The sequence below is a fragment of the Nerophis ophidion genome, linkage group LG04 (genome assembly GCF_033978795.1).
Source record: "Nerophis ophidion isolate RoL-2023_Sa linkage group LG04, RoL_Noph_v1.0, whole genome shotgun sequence".
Taxonomy (NCBI): domain Eukaryota; kingdom Metazoa; phylum Chordata; class Actinopteri; order Syngnathiformes; family Syngnathidae; genus Nerophis; species Nerophis ophidion.
Genome location: NC_084614.1, coordinates 16,200,620 through 16,219,837, shown reverse-complemented (window position 1 = coordinate 16,219,837; position 19,218 = coordinate 16,200,620). Strand labels below are relative to the sequence as shown.

At 44.0% G+C, this 19,218-nt stretch overlaps 1 protein-coding gene across 24 annotated transcripts in view; it reads right to left on the bottom strand.

Moving 5' to 3' along the window:
• Positions 1-19,218, bottom strand: part of macf1a (microtubule actin crosslinking factor 1a) — a 441,796-nt gene that overhangs the window by 123,246 nt on the left and 299,332 nt on the right. For all 24 annotated transcript variants that reach the window (XM_061897243.1, XM_061897250.1, XM_061897255.1 and 21 more), the window contains 10 exons: positions 18,669-18,731; positions 18,338-18,576; positions 18,120-18,249; positions 14,056-14,255; positions 13,480-13,972; positions 10,985-11,583; positions 9,839-10,027; positions 8,081-8,287; positions 4,372-4,689; positions 2,263-2,445 (listed from right to left, as the gene is read on the bottom strand). In XM_061897243.1, the coding sequence (XP_061753227.1) occupies positions 2,263-2,445; positions 4,372-4,689; positions 8,081-8,287; positions 9,839-10,027; positions 10,985-11,583; positions 13,480-13,972; positions 14,056-14,255; positions 18,120-18,249; positions 18,338-18,576; positions 18,669-18,731 (2,621 nt within the window). The remainder of the gene's footprint in view (positions 1-2,262; positions 2,446-4,371; positions 4,690-8,080; positions 8,288-9,838; positions 10,028-10,984; positions 11,584-13,479; positions 13,973-14,055; positions 14,256-18,119; positions 18,250-18,337; positions 18,577-18,668; positions 18,732-19,218) is intronic.

The window sequence follows — 19,218 nt, the reverse complement described above, 5'->3', positions numbered from 1 at the left end:
CCCGTCCCGAGGGGCGCAGTCCACCCTTTTCCGACTAAGAACCATAACCTCAAATTTGGAGGTGCTGATTCTCATCCCAGCAGCTTCACACTCATCCATCCAAATCTATGTACTGTGATGTTTCTCATCTTCAATGACGTAATGGTCGGAGGAATGCGACCTGAGCGCCCAGACTGCAGTTCAATCAGATTTACGACGAAAGGGTTGGATTTGTGATGAGATGGAAACTTGTCCAGGGTGTACCCCGCCTTCCACCCGAATGCAGCTGAGATAGGCACCAGCACTCCCCGCAACCTCAAAAGGGAAAAGCGGTCGAAAAATGGATGGATGGATGGGTTTGATTTGAAAAAAATATAAATTTTACAATTTAGACTGACATAAAACAACACATATTGGCATAAAAAGGGGAAATGGCCTGTAGTGGGAATGTCTTGTAAACCAGAGCAAACATCAATATACAAACCCTGTTTCCATATGAGTTGGGGAAATTGTGTTAGATGTAAATATAAACGGAATACAATGATTTGCAAATCCTTTTCAACCCATATTCAGTTGAATATGCTACAAAGACAACATATTTGATGGTCAAAATGATCATCAATTTTAAAATTTGATGCCAGCAACACGTGACAAAGAAGTTGGGAAAGGTGGCAATAAATACTAATAAAGTTGAGGAATGCTCATCAAACACTTATTTGGAACATCCCACAGATGTGCAGGCTAATTGGGAACAGGTGGGTGCCATGATTGGGTATAAAAAAGCTTCCCAAAAATGCTCAGTCTTTCACAAGAAAGGATGGGGCGAGGTACACCCCTTTGTCCACAACTGCGTGAGCAAATAGTCAAACCGTTTAAGAACAACGTTTCTCAAAGTGCAATTGCAAGAAATTTAAGGATTTAAACATCTGCTGTCCATAATATCCTCAAAAGGTTGAATGACAGTGACCTTCGATCCCTCGGACAGCACTGTATCAAAAACCGACATCAATTTCTAAAGGATATCACCACATGGGCTCAAGAACACTTCAGAAAACCACTGTCACTAAATACAGTTTGTTGCTACATCTGTAAGTGCAAGTTAAAGCTCTACTATGCAAAGCGAAAGCCATTTATCAACAACATCCAGAAAAGCCACCGGCTTCTCTGGGCCCGAGATCATCTAAGATTGACTGATGCAAAGTGGAAAAGTGTTCTATGGTCTGACGAGTCTACACTTCAAATTGTTTTTGGAAATATTCGACATCCTGTCATCCGGACCAAAGGGGAAGTGAACCATCCAGACTGTGATCGACGCAAAGTTCAAAAGCCAGCATCTGTGATGGTATGGGGGTGCAATAATGCCCAAGGCATGGGTAACTTACACATCTGTGAAGGCACCATTAATGCTGAAAGGTACATACAGGTTTTGGAACAACATATGCTGCCATCGAAGCTCTGTCTTTTTCATGGACACCCCTGCTTATTTCAGCAAGACAATGCCAAGCCACATTCAGCACGTTACAACACCATGGCTTCGTAAAAAAAAAAAAGAGTGCGGGTACTTTCCTGGCCCGCCTGCAGTCCAGACCTGTCTCCCATCGAAAATGTGTGTCGCATTATGAAGCGTAAAATACGACTGTTGAACGACTGATGCTCTACATAAAACAAGAATGGGAAAGAATTCCACTTTCAAAGCTTCAACAATTAGTTTCCTCACTTCCCAAACGTTTATTGAGTGTTGTTAAAAGAAAAGGTGATGTAACACAGTGGTGAACATGCCCTTTCTCAATTACTTTGGAACGTGTTAAAGCCATGAAATTCTATGTTAATTATTATTTGCAAAGAAAAATAAAAGTTTATGAGTTTGAACATCAAATATGTTGTCTTTGTAGTGCATTCAATTGAATATGGGTTGAAAAGAATTTGCAAATCAATGTATTCCGTTTATATTTACATCAAACACAATTTCCCAATTCATATGGAAACAGGGTTTGTATATTGACCGTTTTTAATTATATATTTATTGCTTTGGACACATATGATTTGAGGTTTCAGCTACTTTTACTGCAAATGTCAAATATGTGTGCAGGCACAGGAATGTGGCAGCAGCCACACGAGAGGGAAGGAAGGCAAAAACATTTCATTTGCTGTTTGGAATCGGAGGCGAACGAGCTGAAAAGTCTGATTTATGAACTGGTCTTTTTCTGGAGGATGTGATGGTTTAAATGGTACGCGTGTGTGGCGAGTGTGCTCGGAAATAAAGAAGTTGGGAAAGCGACGCACCTTGAACTCCTGCAGCTGCTGTTTGATGACGTCCACCTCCGAGCCCACCACGCCCTGCGCGGCCAGCCCACCTTCGGCTGCTCCCAGCAGGCCTTGCAGCTCGCCCACCAGCCTGTAGAAGTCCGACACCCTCTCTGCGGCGTCCTCGATCTGCACCAGCCTGGCCTGGCCGCGCTCGCTCAGCTGGAGAGGTAACCGTAACACAGATGACAGATTTTCAGTTGAATGGATCAGCATCTTTATTCAGCGTCACTTCAAGTTTGTATTTTATATATAATACAGAGCAGCGTGGGGCTGGGGAAAAAAACTATATATATATAGTGGGGCAAAAAAGTATTTAGTCAGCCACCGATTGTGCAAGTTCTCTCACTTAAAATGATGACAGAGGTCTGTAATTTTCATCATAGGTACACTTCAACTGTGAGACAGAATGTGAAAAAAAAATCCAGGAATTCACATTGTAAGAATTTTAAAGCATTTATTTGTAAATTATGGATGGTGGAAAATAAGTATTTGGTCAACCATTCAAAGCTCTCACTGATGGAAGGAGATTTTGGCTCAAAATCTCACGATACATGGCTCCATTCATTCTTTCCTTAACACGGATCAATCGTCCTGTCCCCTTAGCAGAAAACCAGCACCAAAGCATGATGTTTCCACCCCCATGCTTCACAGTAGGTTTGGTGTTCTTGGGATGCAACTCAGTATTCTTCTTCCTCCAAACACGACAAGTTGAGTTTATACCAAAAAGTTCTATTTTGGTTTCATCTGACCAGATGACATTCTCCCAATCCTTTGCTGTATCATCCATGTGTCCATTTTGGTATAAACTCAACTCGTCGTGTTTGGAGGAAGAGGAATACTGAATTGCATCCCAAGAATTATTATTAACAAATTACCGTAAAATATCAAATAATATTATTTAGCTCATCCACGTAAGAGACTAGACGTATAAGATTTCATGGGATTTAGCAATTAGGAGTGACAGATTGTTTGGTAAACGTATAGCATGTTCTATATGTTATAGTTATTTGAATGACTCTTACCATAATATGTTAGGTTAACATACCAGGCACCTTCTCAGTTGGTTATTTATGCCTCTTATAACGTACACTTATTCAGCCTGTTGTTCATTATTCTTTATTTATTTTAAATTGCCTTTCAAATGTCTATTCTTGGTGTTAGATTTTATCAAAAGAATTTCCCCCAAAAATGCGACTTATACTGCAGTGCGACTTATATATGTTTTTTGTCTTCTTTATTATGCATTTTCGGCAGGTTCGACTTATACTCAGGAGCGACTTATACTCTGAAAAATACGGTAATGTTTAGAATTGTGTCTATATTGATTGTTTGGGTGTTTTGCATGCTGGAGTTGACATTTCCTTTCCTTTCTGCCTAGATAAATAAGGGGATTATAATCATATAATAATAATAATAATGGATTAGATTTATATCGCGCGTTTCTATTGTTAGATACTCAAAGCGCTCACAGAGAAGTGGGAACCCATCATTCATTCACACTTGGTGGTGGTAAGCTACATCAGTAGCCACAGCTGCCCTGGGGTAGACTGACGGAAGCGTGGCTGCATGTTTGCGCCTACGGCCCCTCCGACCACCACCAATCATTCATTCATCATTCATTCACCAGTGTGAGCGGCACCGGGGGAAAAGGGTGAAGTGTCCTGCCCAAGGACACAACGGCAGAGATTTGGATGTCAATAGGTGGGAAGCGAACCTGCAACCCTCAGGTTTCTGGCACGGCCGCTCTACCCACTACGCCATACCGCGTAGTGGGTATGGCGTAGTGAAATGAAAAAAAATACATTTAATATATTTTTCACCTGGTCTTTATTTTCAATAGGTCCAACAAAAATCAGTAATTATCGATATGGACTGATGTAAAACCCATTTGTAGACATGTCGCCCAGCCCTACAGCAGTGATTCAAAATCCTTACATAGTTATTTATAATAAATATGTCTAGTCATTGGTCTTTGCACCACAAATTATTGTGCTGCGCAAATTCTGCCTAGCAACAAGCGTTTGTGGCACAACCCGGAAAATCAAAAAATGTTAAATGTATAGATTATCATCATCTTCCTCTCACCTTCCCTGCCTGCCGACTCAGAGCCTCCGTCTCCCGCCGAAGAGCCAGCAGGTCGGGGGAGGAGCCCTCCCGCCGAAGCATGGCGGTGCAATCGGACGCGTGCGCTTCCAGCTCTGTCCTGAGATCGGCCAGACGCGACAGGAAGCCGCCGAGTGTGTCCGCCTGCGAGGCCAGCGAGTCGGCGACGCGCCCGACCGGGCCCAGCGAGTCCAGCTCGTCGTCGAGGTCGGCCAGTCGCGAGAAGATGTCCCGCACGTGCGACTGGACCTCGCCGACGCCCTGCAGGCGGGATTCGAGGGTGGAGCAACACTGCTCGATCTGACGGAGGACAATGAAAAGGAACATCAGATGCACGTTTTCCTCTTTATCTAAATCACGCTTGAAAAACCAAACCACAACGTGGTGCAACATGACTCTAAATCAGGGGTCTCAAACTCAATTTACTTGGGGGCCACTGGATGCAGAAATTGGGTGAGGCTGGGCCGCAAGAAAAGATTTCTTAAAAAAATCTAACATGCACTTTTTAATGAATCCACCTTCTTTGAATGGCTTACCCGCCCCTAGCAACTTACTTGCCAATTCTCGCAATCTTTCCGGGGAACACCCGAATATCAGTGCCCCTCCCGACACCTCAAGCATTCTTCCGGTTTTCACCCGGACAATAATATTAAGGGCGGGCCGTGATGGCACTGTTTTTAGCGTCCTCTACAACCTGCCGTCTCGTCCGCTTTTCCACCTTACAAACAGTGTGCCGACCCAGTCACATATTGTATGAGGCCTCTGCAGACTCACAGAGGTGACTGCAAGGCATACTTGGTCAACAGCCATACAGGTCACACTGAGGGTGGCCGTATGAACAACTTGAACACTGATACAAATATGTGCCACACTGTGAACCCACACCAAACAAGATTGACAAACACATTTTGGGAGAACATCCGCACCGTAACAACATAAGCACAACAGAACAAATACCCAGAATCCAATGCAGCCCTAACTCTTCCAGGCTTCAATAGGGGGCGGGGTTGGGGGTTGCGGGTGTGTATATTGTAGCCTGGAAGAGTTAGGGCTACTTGGAATCCTTGGTATTTGTTCTGTTGTGTTTATGTTGTGTGACGGTGCGGATGTTCTCCCAAAATGTGTTTTGTCATTCTTGGTGTGGGTTCACAGTGTGGCACATATTTGTAACAGTGTTAAAGTTGTTTATACGGCTACTCTCAGTGTGACCTGTATGGCTGTTGATCAACTATGTCTTGCAGTCGCTTACTGCGCATACAAATGACAAATACAACATGTGGTTGAGCTGGCACGCTTTTGGTACAGGATGGAGAGGACGTTAAAGGCAATGCCTCCACAGTGCCCCCTTAATACAGTTATTTGGGGGAAATTCGAGAGAATAATTACCCCTGTAGGGGCACTGAAATTTGTGAGTCTCCCATAAAATTTGAGAGTATACAAGTATGACGCTGTAAAGCGCCATTTATATAAAACTCGCTGGCCGCACCAACATCAAATTTTCACATCAAGGTGCGCGCCGCATGTTTGAGACCCCTGATCTAAATAGAGGCTGACAACATCCACACCTGTTCTTCGATCTTCGGTGATTTAAATAAATAGAAAACAACCTGTGGCATTCATTTGAGGTCACCTGATGCCTGTGAACCTAACTGCATATTTGCATTTTTTGCTTTAAATTGTAAATAACTTGTTACATTTAAAGTTAACTTCATTGAAAAAGGGTTTGATGGAGATATCCACAGAGTGCTGCAACTAAGAATCCAGTAGAGGGCGATGTCTCACATGTCAAATCAACATTTTTCAACAGGAAGATGCTTGGACACATACTTTCCAACCCTCCAGATTTTCCCGGGAGACAGTGTCCCTCCCGAAATCTTCCGGGGCAACCATTCTCCCGATTTCCACCCGGACAACAATATTGGGGGCGTGCCTCAAAAGCACTGCCTTTAACGTCCTCTACAACCTGACGTCACGTCCGCTTTTTTTCCATACAAACAGCGTGCCGGCCCAGTCACATGATATGTGCGGCTTTTACACATACAAGTGAATGCAACGCATACTTGGTCAACAGCCATACAGGTCACACTGAAAGTGGCCATATAAACAACTTTAACACTGTTACAAATATGTGCCACACTGTGAACCCACACCATATGTTCCCCAAACACATTTCGGGAGAACATCCTCACCGTTAACACAACAGAACAAATACCCAGAACCCCTTGCAACACTAACTCTTCCGGGACGCTACAATATAAACCCCTGCTAACACCAAACCCCTACACTCCCATTTTCCGAATTCGGAGGGCTCAAGGTTGGCAAGTATGCTTGGACATAACATGATGTTGTGGAAGTGTTGTGTACGTACAGTACTGAATACTTTACGTCATGACCACGACAATGTATGCCACGCGCTGATTGGTGTTCCTATTGCACAAGTAGAGGCTGGCTCCTGGGTGTACCTAATCAAGTGGCCAGTGAGATGTAAAACACAGCACAGCTAAACCAGGGTCAAAAGTTTTGTACTTGAAAATTAGAACTTTGAAAAAGTAAAAGTTTGAAGAACACATCAGTGTATAAAAAAAAGGACAGTTTTTCTGGTGGAATATAATATAATTTTGATCCACTTATAATTATTTTGATTTAATAAAAATGTTTTACTTTCATATATTTTCAGATTTAAATACAATTGTTTAGTTTAATTAGTTTCGAACTGATTTCGTTCCCTGAAGGCAACGTGACAGGGGAACGCCCTAAACCTCCTCATTGGTCTGTCATGAGGCCACGCCCCTTTAAAAAAGGATCAAAAGTCTGAAACCGAAAAAACATGATTTTAATCTGGGAAAAAAAAGGGATTTGAATCTTAAAATAAACCATTGAAACTGTACATTAAAACTTGGAACTTTATCATCATCATCATCATCATCAATCTTTATTGCAGACCTTAAGATCCATTAAACATATAAACACATAATACAAAACATTACAAAAAAAACACTAAAACATTAAAAAACAGAATAATAAAACATAAAAAAAAAAAACAAGGCCCAAATGTCAGTTTCTAACATACAGACAAGTGTGCCAATGGTTCCACAGTCCAGATGAGTATCTAACAGAACTGCAGCCAGGGTTTGTTAACAAGTGATTATATCGTTTTTAGACTCAGATGCCCTACACATAAACTTTATATTTTAAATTATTTTTTTCAAGTACGAAACTTTTGACCCTGATTTTGCTCCTCGGTAATCAAAAAAGGCTCATTAGGTTTTCAAAAAATAATGCAATTTGTTATCCTTACAGCCAGAGTCAGGTCTGGCTATAAGAATAACAAAATGCTTAGCTCCTTAGTGTTTAAGACACAAGTTTACATTTCAAACAGTAATAAAGTGTTAAAAGGCCACAATGACCATATAAGGTCGCAGGAAGTCAAAAAGCCAAACGGCTTTCAGTAGCTCTGCTTTCTTAAACACTTGACACGCACCAAAACATTCTCACACACTTCTTCTAAACAGTTTAGCTAAACTGCACAGCGTCATTCATTGCGGTTGAAGGCTTCTTCCCAGCTCCTATTCATTCTATTTCATACTTAAACTAGCGGACGACTATAATACGATAATTACTCACCTCCATTGTTAACATGAACTTTATGAACATGATCGCAATTCAAACAAGCAGTGAATATTATTCTCACCTTGTTGCCCACATCTTCATACTCCGTCTCTGTGTTCTTGGCTTGCTCCTGGAGCCTCTGTGCCCCCTCGCTGTTCACCCCTGGACTCTGGGGGGCGTCCTGCACCAGCCCCTGGGCCAGGTCTCGCAGGTAGACCACCTGAGGCTGCAGGCACTTGAGGCTCTCCTGTTGGCTCCTCAGTCTCTCCAGGCTCTTGGCGCTACACGCCTGGATGACAAGAAGAAGCACATAGTTAAAAGCCTACTGAAATGAGATTCTTATTTAAACGGGGATAGCCGGTCCATTCTATGTGTCATACTTGATCATTTCACAATATTGCCATTTTTTGCTGAAAGGATTTAGTAGAGAACATCCATGATAAAGTTTGCAACTTTTGGTCGCTGATAAAAAAGCCTTGCCTGTACCGGAAGTAGCAGACAATATGAGCGTGACGTCACTGGTTGTGGAGCTCCTCACATCTGAACATTGTTTACAATCATGGCCACCAGCAGCGAGAGCGATTTAGACCGAGAACGTGACGATTTCCCCATTAATTTGAGCAAGGATGAAAGATTTGTGGATGAGGAAAGTGAGAGTGGAGGACTAGAAAAAAGAAAAAAAAAAAAACTATACAGTGGGAGTGATTCAGATGTTATTAGACAAATTTACGAGGATAATTCTTGAAAACCCCTTATCTGCTTATTGTGTTACTAGTGTTTTAGTGAGATTATATGGTCGTACTAGTACAACCTGAAGGTCGGCCCCGCACCGTTCTTCAGCACCAGTCGACGGGTGGTGGCGATGCCCATCTCTGCCCTTCGCAAGGGACCATCTTCGAAACACGATCTTTCGAAATGATCGCTGAATAATACACTGTACTTTGTGTGTGTGGTCCAATCCAATAGCAATAGTGTGCGGTAAGAAAGTGGCGTAAACCTGGCACATTTGTCAACGGAATTTGGCACAGCAGGGGAAAAAAGAAGTCGGAGGGGTGTGGCCACGGGTGCGTTGACCGCCAGTGTCTCAGAGGGAAGCCACGTTTCTCGAGGAGCGAAGGCGGCCGGTGGGGCCGGGCAGAGATTTTTTTTCTTCTTTTCCCTCCTCCACGATGAAAGCATCCGACGGTCGGGGGCGGCCAGTGAGAGGAGGCAAGAGAGTCCGCAGCTGCCTCTTTGACAGGTGCAGGAGGAACGACGCAAGCTCTCCGCTCACGTCTACGGTAAAAGCCAACTTATTACCACCATTTTCTCATCGAAACCTGCCAGTTGACATATGGTAGGGAACCGTGTTATCTTGACCGCTCTGTTCCATAGTAAAGCTTCAACGTCATCTTTCGGGAATGTAAACAATGAAACACCGTTTGTGTTGCTAAAGGCGGCCGCAATCCACCGCTTTCCACCAACAGCTTTCTTCTTTGACGTCTCCATTGTTCATTGAACAAATTGCAAAAGATTCAGCAACGCAGATGTCCATAATACTGTGGAATTATGCGATAAAAACAGACAACTTATAGCTGTGAACGGTGCTGGAACAAAATGTCCTCTACAATGCGTGAAGTCACGCGCACGCGTCATCATCCCGCGATGTTTTAGCAGGATACTCCCGCGCGAAATTTAAAATTGCAATTTAGTAAACTAAACCGGCCGTATTGGCATGTGTTGCAATGTTAATATTTCATCGTTGATATATAAACTATCAGATTGCGTGGTCGGTAGTAGTAGGCCTTTAAAGACAAGAGGGACAACGCCAGATGAGCCGTCTTCACTCTGCTGTCAGTACCTGCGGTCCTAAAGCCTCTTGGACTTCAATCTGGTGCTTTGCGGCCTCCAGCCGCCTCTCCACAGCCTGTTGGCCTTCTTCAAACTCTTTCAGGCGTCCCGCTAGCTCCTCCAGCTGCGACGTGCGGCTATGGAGCCTCTCGCCCAAGTCATCCAAACGCCGGTTCAACTGCGCCTTCTCATCGCGTACCTGCAAACATTTTATTTTTACTACCACATGTAATTGAGTTGAACGATTCATTGACAACCAGCATTTGAGTGACATATTTGCTAATCAGAATTGTAAAGCCTTGCGTCCTTTGCTTCCTAGCCAATCAAAAGTGTTTACAGGAAACAGCAAGTTTGTGTGCCCTGTAGTAGAGGCAGTCAGTACGCTTGTGGAGGGGGGCGTGGTCTGCGGGCCTGCCGCGGAGCTGTGTGTGTAAGGACCAACCTGGAAGCAGATGAATTGATTTACGTGGACCCCGACTTAAACAAGTTGAAAAACTTATTCGGGGGTTGCCATTTAGTGGTCAATTGTACGGAATATGTACTGTACTGTGCAATCTACTAATAACAGTTTCAATCAATCAATCAGCTGGTAGGTGATTGGATTACCCAGCTGGGACAGCTGGGGACTATTGTCCTATCACCTGCCATTCTTATTAGCAGCAGCAGGGGATTTTTTTATTTTTTGTCATGAAAAAGGGAGGTATTTTGGGTTGGTGCACTAATTGTAAGTGTATCTTATGTTTTTTATGTTGATGTAATAAAAATAAATAAATAAATTAAAAAAATATCTATATAAAAAAGAAAAATTTATAAAAAATTCTTCTGCTGCCCAGTACCAATCGAGCCGCGGCCCGGTAGTTAGGGACCACTGCTATAAAGCAGTGGTCGGCGGCAATTCAAGGAAATACGGTATTTTAAATTGCCTTTCAAATGTCTATTCTTGGTGTTGGATTTTAACAAATACATTTCCCCCAAAAATGCGACTTATTCTCCAGTGCAACGTATATATGTTTTTTTCCTTCTTTATTATGCATTTTCGCCAGGTGCGACTTAATACTCCAGAGCGACTTATAATCCGAAAAATACGGTAAGTTTTTTTCTAAAAATTGTGCAGCACTAATGTATAAGATATTTTAAAAACAACTTTTGCAGGTACCTCCTCTTCTCCGATGCAGCACTGCTCCAGCAGCTGATCAGCGGACGTGTTGAAGGCCTCCAGCAGCGGTGCTCTTCTTTCCAGGTCCAGGGAGAGTCCTCTGGCCTTCTGCAGCGCCTCATCCAGATCGGACGACTGGAGCGAAGGCTGGATCTCTGCGTCTTTGGCCTCACATTCCGCTAACCAGGGCGTGAGCTCAGCCTTGTGCCGCTGGTAACTTTCCGCCTTGCTCAGCGTGCTTTTCAATCTGCTTTCACGTTCCGAAACCTTCCCGTTCACTTCCTCCCAGTCCTGCCGCAGTCGAGCCAGACGGGACTGCAGGGCGGCTCGCTCGTCCCCGCTGGCAGGCAGGGCGGCGAGCAGCGACACACCCTCGCCTTGGATCAGCTCGTATGATCCTCGCTGGCTGGCCACGGCGCGCTGCATGTCGTCCGTGTCGGCCAGCAGCGAGCGGAGGGCGTCGGGCTGGCAGGGCAGCGAGTCGAGCGACGAGTCCCTAAGTTCCGACTGCCGGTCCAGCCACGAGCGCAGTTCCTCAAACATCTGCTGGAACTGCTGAGTGGAAGACAGCGCGGCCTGGAGCTGAGACAGACCGTCAGCTGTGGGGAAAACCAGCGCAGAGTAAATCCATGTGAAGTGAAGTGAATTATATTTGTACAGCGCTTTTTCTCTGGAGACTCAAAGCGCTTTACATAGTGAAACCCGTTATCTACAAACCCTGTTTCCAACAATTGTGTTAGATGTAAATATAAAAGGAATACAATGATTTGCAAATCCTTTTCAACCCATATTCAGTTGAATATGCTACAAAGACAACATATTTGATGTTCCAACTGATAAACATTCTTTTTTTTTGCAAATAATCATTAACTTTAGAATTTGATGTCAGGAACACGTGACAAAGAAGTTTGGAAAGGTGGAAATAAATACTGATAAAGTTGAGGAATGCTCATCAAACACTTATCTAAAACATCCCACAGGTGTGCAGGCTAATTGGGAACAGGTGGGTGCCATGATTGGGAATAAAAACAACTTCCCAAAAAATGCTCAGTCTTTCACAAGAAAGGATGGGGCGAGGTACACCCCTTTGTCCACAACTTCGTGAGCAAATAGTCAAACCGTTTAAGAACAACGTTTCTCAAAGTGCAATTGCGGGAAATTTAAGGATTTCAACATCTACGCTCCATATCATCAAAAGGTTCAGAGAATCTGGAGAAATCACTCCACGTAAGCGGCATGGCCGGAAACCAACATTGAATGACCGTGACCTTTAATCCCTCAGACGGCACTGTATCAAAAACCAACATCAATCTCTAAAGGATATCACCACATGAGCTCAGGAACACTTCAGAAAACCACTGTCACTAAATACAGTTCGTCACTACATCTGTAAGTGCAGATTAAAGCTCTACTATGCAAACCGAAAGCCATTTATCAACAACATCCAGAAACGCCGCCGGCTTCTCTGGGCCCGAGATCATCTAAGATGGACTGATGCAAAGTGGAAAAGTGTTCTGTGGTCTGACGAGTCCACATTTAAAATAGTTTTTGTAAATATTCAACATTGTGTCATCCGGACCAAAGGAAAAGCGAACCATCAAGACTGTTATCGGCGCAAAGTTCAAAAGCCAGCATTTGTGATGGTATGGGGGTGCATTAGTGCCCAAGGCATGGGTAACTTACACATCTGTGAAGGCACTATTAATGCTGAAAGGTCCATACAGGTTTTGGAACAACATATGCTGCCATCTAAGCGCCGTCTTTTTCATGGCCGCCCCTGCTAATTTCAGCAAGACAATGCCAAGCCACATTCAGCACGTTACAAAACCGTGGGCTTCGTTAAAAAAAAGAGTGCGGGTACTTTCCTGGCCCGCCTGCAGTCCAGACCTGTCTCCCATCAAAAATGTGTGGCGCATTATGAAGCGAAAATATGACAGCGGAGACCCCGGACTGTAGAATGACTGAAGCTCGACATAAAACAAGAATGGGAAAGAATTCCACTTTCGAAGCTTCCACAATTAGTTTCCTCAGTTCCCAAACGTTTATTGAGTGTTGTTTAAAGAAAAGGTGGTGTAACACAGTGGGGAACATGCCCTTTCCCAACTACTTTGGCACGTGTTGCAGCCATGAAATTCTAAGTTAATTATTATTTGCAAACAAAAATAAAGTTTATGAGTTTGAACATCAAATATCTTGTCTTTGTAGTGGATTCAACTGAATATGGGTTGAAAAGGATTTGCAAATCATTGTATTCTGTTTATATTTACATCTAACACAATTTCCCAACTCATATGGAAACCGGGTTTGTACATTTTTTAAACTACATTTAAACCGGTGTGGGTGGCACTAGGAGCAGGTGAGTAAAGTGTCCTTACTAAGGGCAGTTGACTAGGATAGCAAAAGCGGGGATCGAACCTGGAACCCTCAAGTTGCTGGCACGTCTGCACAGCCAATCAAGCCACATGTGCCATGTGATCAGAATCATATTGACGTACCCGCGCGATCCTCCAGGTTTTTCAGAGGCCCGCTAACACTCTCCAGACGTTTCTTCAGCTCGTCCTTCAGGTAAGGTTCCACCACGATGGCGCTCAGCTCCTGACAGAGCCGCTCCGCCTCGCCCAGCTCGGACCTCCGCCTCTCCAGCTCTGAGCGGATCTCGCCCGTCTCTTGCAGGCGCACCTTCAGCTGCTCGGGCCGCGCGCTCAGCGAGGCCTGAGCATCCAGGCGGTCGGCGAGGGCCGTCACGCTGGAGGAGAGCTCGCGCAGCAGAGCCTGGTACCGCTCGCTGGTCCCCTGCGCCTGACCGATGTGCTCGGACCGCCGTGCGAGCCTGCTGGTCAGGTCCTCCCACTGCCGCGAGACGGAGTCCAGCTCGGCTCGAACCTCCTCCTGCTCCTTGGCGTCCTGGGTCTGGGAGAGGATGCCCTCGGCCGACTGGGTCAGCTCGTCAAACTGTGGCCTGCGGGTGTCGAACTCCCGCAGCATAAACTACAACAAAAGTAGTGATTATTTCTGACCAAAATTGTTTTACCTTGGCGGCAACATCATCATCATGGCCGGGCTCCACACACCTGGACTTGTTGTTTCTGCGTGTTCAGCATGTTCGTGTCGATGCTGAGCGGTCCCAGCACGCTCATCATCAGCTCCTTCTCTTTCAGCCAGGGGCCCAGCTGAGATGCCGCCGACGTAAAGCTGCCCAGCCTGTCGGCGCACGCCTCCAGCTCCGTCTGCCGGCGGGCTGCCGTCTGATTGGCCGAGAGCCAGCGGGAGTCTACGGGAAGCCACCGATGGGAGAGTTTGTACAGCGATCAGACCTTATAACTCCAAGTCCATCATGGGAGTACTTATAATTAGGCGTGTAACGGTACGTGTATTTGTATTGAACCGTTTCGGTACGGGAGTTTCGGTTCGGTTCATAGGTGTACCAAACGAGTTTCTAAGCTAAAGTCTTAACAAGCTGCTTTGCTTCTTCTGCCTCCGTCTCAGCGCCCAGTATTGTCCCACCCACACAACCATCTGATTGGTTACATATATAGCGGTAACAGCCAATCAGCAATGAGTATTCAGAGCGCATGTAGGAAATGCTTCGGCGTCGAGCAGATAGGTGTTTAGCAGGTGAGCATAAGACAGCGTACTCTCCCCAAATGATAATAAACCCCTCCCAGTCAACTACTACTAACATCACTATGAGCCCGTTGACCTTCTAGAAACTCAAACTGCAGCTTAGCTTGCTCGCAGTTCTGGCTTGAGGTGAAGGCTAATTAGCTTTTAGCGTAACGTTAGCTCATTTTGCGGTGTGTGTGTGTGTGTGTGTTTGTTTTACGGACAGAAAAGCTTTGAATGGTCTGTTCCCTGCTATCACATGTTGATAAAAATATAACATTTATATAGTAAAAATTAACTACAAGCTTCCCAAATGCTGTGATAAATTAGGCATGATGAGTTGACTTGAAACTGTTTAATGTTGCACTTTTTATATGCAGAAGAAAAGTTTTGTCATTTTATTTAATCCGAGCAACAATTTGAGCCAGTTTAATGTTGATTAACGTGGGCAGAATTATTAAAGTGTTCCCAATGTTAAAAGGATAAAGCCATTGTTTACAAATTTGGTAAATAAATGACCAAAAAATGTATATTTTGTTGCTTTCTTGCTGTACCGAAAATGAACCGAACCGTGACCTCTAAACCGAGGTACGTACCGGACCGAAATTTTTGTGTACCGTTACACCCCTACTTATAATCATAAATAATAATAATGAATTACATCTGTAACACACTTTACATTTGTTAAAATCTCAAAGTGCTACAAAGTATAAAAAAATTTAAATTAAAAAAATTTGAAAGTTAGGATATATAATAGGAAATGGATAAACACGAGATAAAAACACTAAATAAAACAGAAACATAGATAAAAATAGAAATACAAGCATGAAAGCACTGGAAAAACAGACAGGCAAGCAGTGTATTTAAAAACAAGAAGGCAGAGAAATTAGATAAAAACTGTGCTAAAAACGGTGGGTTTTTAGTCCCTTCTTAAAACGGTTGACCGACTTTGGTGCGCTAAGATGGTCGGGGAGAGCGTTCCAGAGTTCGGGTGCGTGTCCTAGCAGAAAGGCCCGAGGCCCACTGTTTTTAAGTTTGTCCTGATGGGTTTGAGGAGGTTGGTGTTTGAGGGGCGGAGGTTGCGGGGAAACTAGGTCCTTGAGGTAGGAGGGGGTGTTGCCGTAGATGCATTGATGTACTAGCAGGTTAGGTTTTCTCTCAAAATTGTGCAGCACTAATGTATAGCATATTTAAAAAAAAACTTTTGCAGGTACCTCCTCTTCTCCGATGCATCACTGCTCCAGCAGTTTTGATTGATTGATTGAAACTTTTATTAGTAAATTGCACAGTACAGTACATATTCCGTACAATTGACCACTAAATGGTAACACCCCAATATGTTTTTCAACTTGTTTAAGTCGGGGTCCACGTTAATCAATTCATGGTAACCTGATTAGCGGATGTGTTGAAGGCACTAATATTATGTCTTTTTTCTTCGGACTGGGCAACTAAAACAGTATCAATATAGTAGCGAAGTAATCAATATCGATAAAAAAATGCATTAGATAATGTAGTGGAAAATTTCTGTCCTAGGGTTACCACAAAACTAAATGCATTGGGAGGGACACGACATGAGCGGTCAAGTTATCCTGACCAAGAGTGCATTGGGAGGGACACGACATAAGAGGTCAAGTCACCCTGAACATTGGACAGTTATATAAGTTGTTATGCTACAAATCAGGCCATCATGGAGTGAAGACCAAGCCTGGCGTGCGCTCTTATTAATTCCTTTCACGAGGGTGCACCATCTTTCGTCTTCGAAGATATTGTCTGTGTGAACATATTGATTCAATCCAACTTTGTACTATCTGATTGTGGAGTAATTAAAACTGTTGTAACAAACTCTCTATTGTTCCTATTTAAGATTCGGACTTTTTGACCACATAAAATTGGCGTCCCCGTACAGGCCACCACATAAAATTGGCGTCACGAACAGGATGAGGCCCCGGGTTATAAATCCCCGACTTTCTACTACAATAAAATGTTCTGTAACTTTTTTGTCTTCTACGTTGGAAGAAAGCGGAAGTTGCAAAGCAAGGTTGGTTGCATGAACAAAGGCACTCGCTCCCTGGTAACCGAGCAACGAAGGAAGTGATCACTGATCAGTGGGCGTGACACGCTAACAGCCAATCAGGTAGCAGTATCAACTATCACGTTTAGTTGTGCCATCTTGTTGTCTTGTTGATTCTTTGCATGGAGTGAGAAGAGAAAGTAAAAATGAGTGCCGCCGAGAGCGAAAAAATTGTCAATAAAACAATTATTTGTATTTCTTTAAAAACGGGCCGTAGTCAGACCAATGTGGTTTGTAATGATGCAAGGCGCTCGTCCCCACCAAAAGCGCCAATACTATACCGCCTTAGCCGTGCTCACCCTTTAGAGTAGTGGTTCTCAAATGGGGGTACGCAAACCCCTGGGGGTACTTGAAGGTATGCCAAGGGGTAGGTGAGATTTTTTTTTAAAATATTCTAAAAATAGCAACAATTCAAAAATCCTTTATAAATAAATAATAAATGGGTTGTATTTGTATAGCGCTTTTCTACCTTCAAGGTACTCAAAGCGCTTAGACACTACTTCCACATTTACCCATTCACACATACATTCACACACTGATGGAGGGAGCTGCCATGCAAGGCGTTAACCAGCACCCATCAGGAGCAAGGGTGAAGTGTCTTGCTCAGGACACAACGGACGTGACGAGGTTGGTACTAGGTGGGGATTGAACCCGGGACCCTCGGGTTGCGCACGGCCACTCTATCACTGCGCCGTCCGAATTTATAAATATATTTATTGAATAATACTTCAACAAAATATAAATTTAAGTTCATAAAATGTGAAAATAAATGCAACAATGCAATATTCAGTGTTGACAGCTAGATTTTTTTGTGGACATGTTCCATAAATATTGATTTTAAAGATTTCTTTTTTTGTGAAGAAATGTTTCGAATGAAGTTGATGAATCCAGATGGATCTCTATTACAATCCCCAAAGAGGGCACTTTAAGTTGATGATTACTTTTATGTGTAGAAATCTTTATTTATAATAGAATCACTTGGTTAATTTTCAACAAGTTTTTAGTTATATTTATATCTTTTTTTCCAAATAGTTCAAGACAGACCACTACAAATGAGCAATATTTTGCACTGTCATACAATTTAATAAATCAGAAACTGATGACATAGTGCTGTATTTTACTTGATCTCTTTTTTTCGACCAAAAATGTTTTGCTTTGATTAGGGGGTACTTGAATTAAAAAAAATGTTCACAGGAGGTACATCGCTAAAAAAAGGCTGAGAACCACTGCTTTAGAGCACAGCTGTAACATCCTGGCACTAAAACTACAAAAAAAAATTGTTCTGCTCAGGTTTCTCTATGTTTACATTTTCACACTATTTTGTTAAATTTTATTAAGCCTTTCATACATACTCCTTATTTTTGCACCTTCATTTAAAGAGCTTATTGTCAAGTGTTTAATATGATTTCACAATTTTACCAAAAAAAAAAACACTGCTTTAATGTTTTTAGCGACACATACCGATGTCCTGCAGCTGTTGTCTCCAGCCATCTGCCTCGGGAGAGTCCGGGTTGTCGGCGATGAGCTTCCTCAACGTTCCCTTCAGCTCCTCCACCCGGCCAGAGTGCTCAGCCAGCTCCGAGAGCAAAGCCTGAGGTCATCCGATATCGCAAATTAGTCATTGAACGGTGCAAAGGTGTAAAAATATATAAGTGTGAGGAGCAAAAGACGAGGCTAACCTTGTTTTCCTGAGCCTGGGCGCGCACCACCTCCGGTTTGGATGGGGAGGCGGTCTGTCCGTGTTCGAGGCTGACCTCCCTGTCTTTCAGCCAGTTCTTGAGCTCCTCAGCGCCCCGTCTGGCCTTCTGCCTCAACTCCAGCGAGGCCTGCTGGCGGCCGAGACGCTCCTTCAGGTCCGCGCCCAGCGCCTCGTGTCGTGTGTTCACGTCTGACACGGCCACCTGGATCTCCGTCAGGTCTGATGACACAGCACCACAATAAAACCTTGATAGATATGCAAGCTGACATCCAGATGTTGCGGCGAGACAATTTCCCCTAGTGCTCACTCACCTTTGCAGGTGTGAATGCCGTTGACGCTGCTGGCACCTGCGGAGCCGTTGATTTGGGGGGTGCCTGTGAAAGACACACACCCTTGAGTGGGACAGCTGCATGTGAGTGCATCAGTTGTCGTTGACCTAATATTCTGGTCGTAAGTTAACCTAAGTCAGGGGTCGGCAACCCGCGGCTCCGGAGCCGCATGCTGCTCTTTGGGCCCTCTGATGTGGCTCAGCTGCATAATCGCCGACCCCCCCGCTTGTTTCGGGTTTCCGGATTTTGGTGCCCGGGGTTAACATTCTCCGATTTTCGCGCGGGCTACAATATTGAGGGCGTGCCGTGATGGCTTTACTTCTAACGTCCTCTACAAAATGTCATTGCCCACCTTTACACCATGCTATATGCGTGCCGGCCGGACGCATGCACCTCGCTGCCTCTATCACACGTACAAGATTGCAAGACATATAGTCAACAGCCATACAGGTTACACTGAAGGTTGCGATTTAAACAACTTTAACACTCTTACTAATATGCGCCACACTGTGAACCCACACCAAACAAGAAT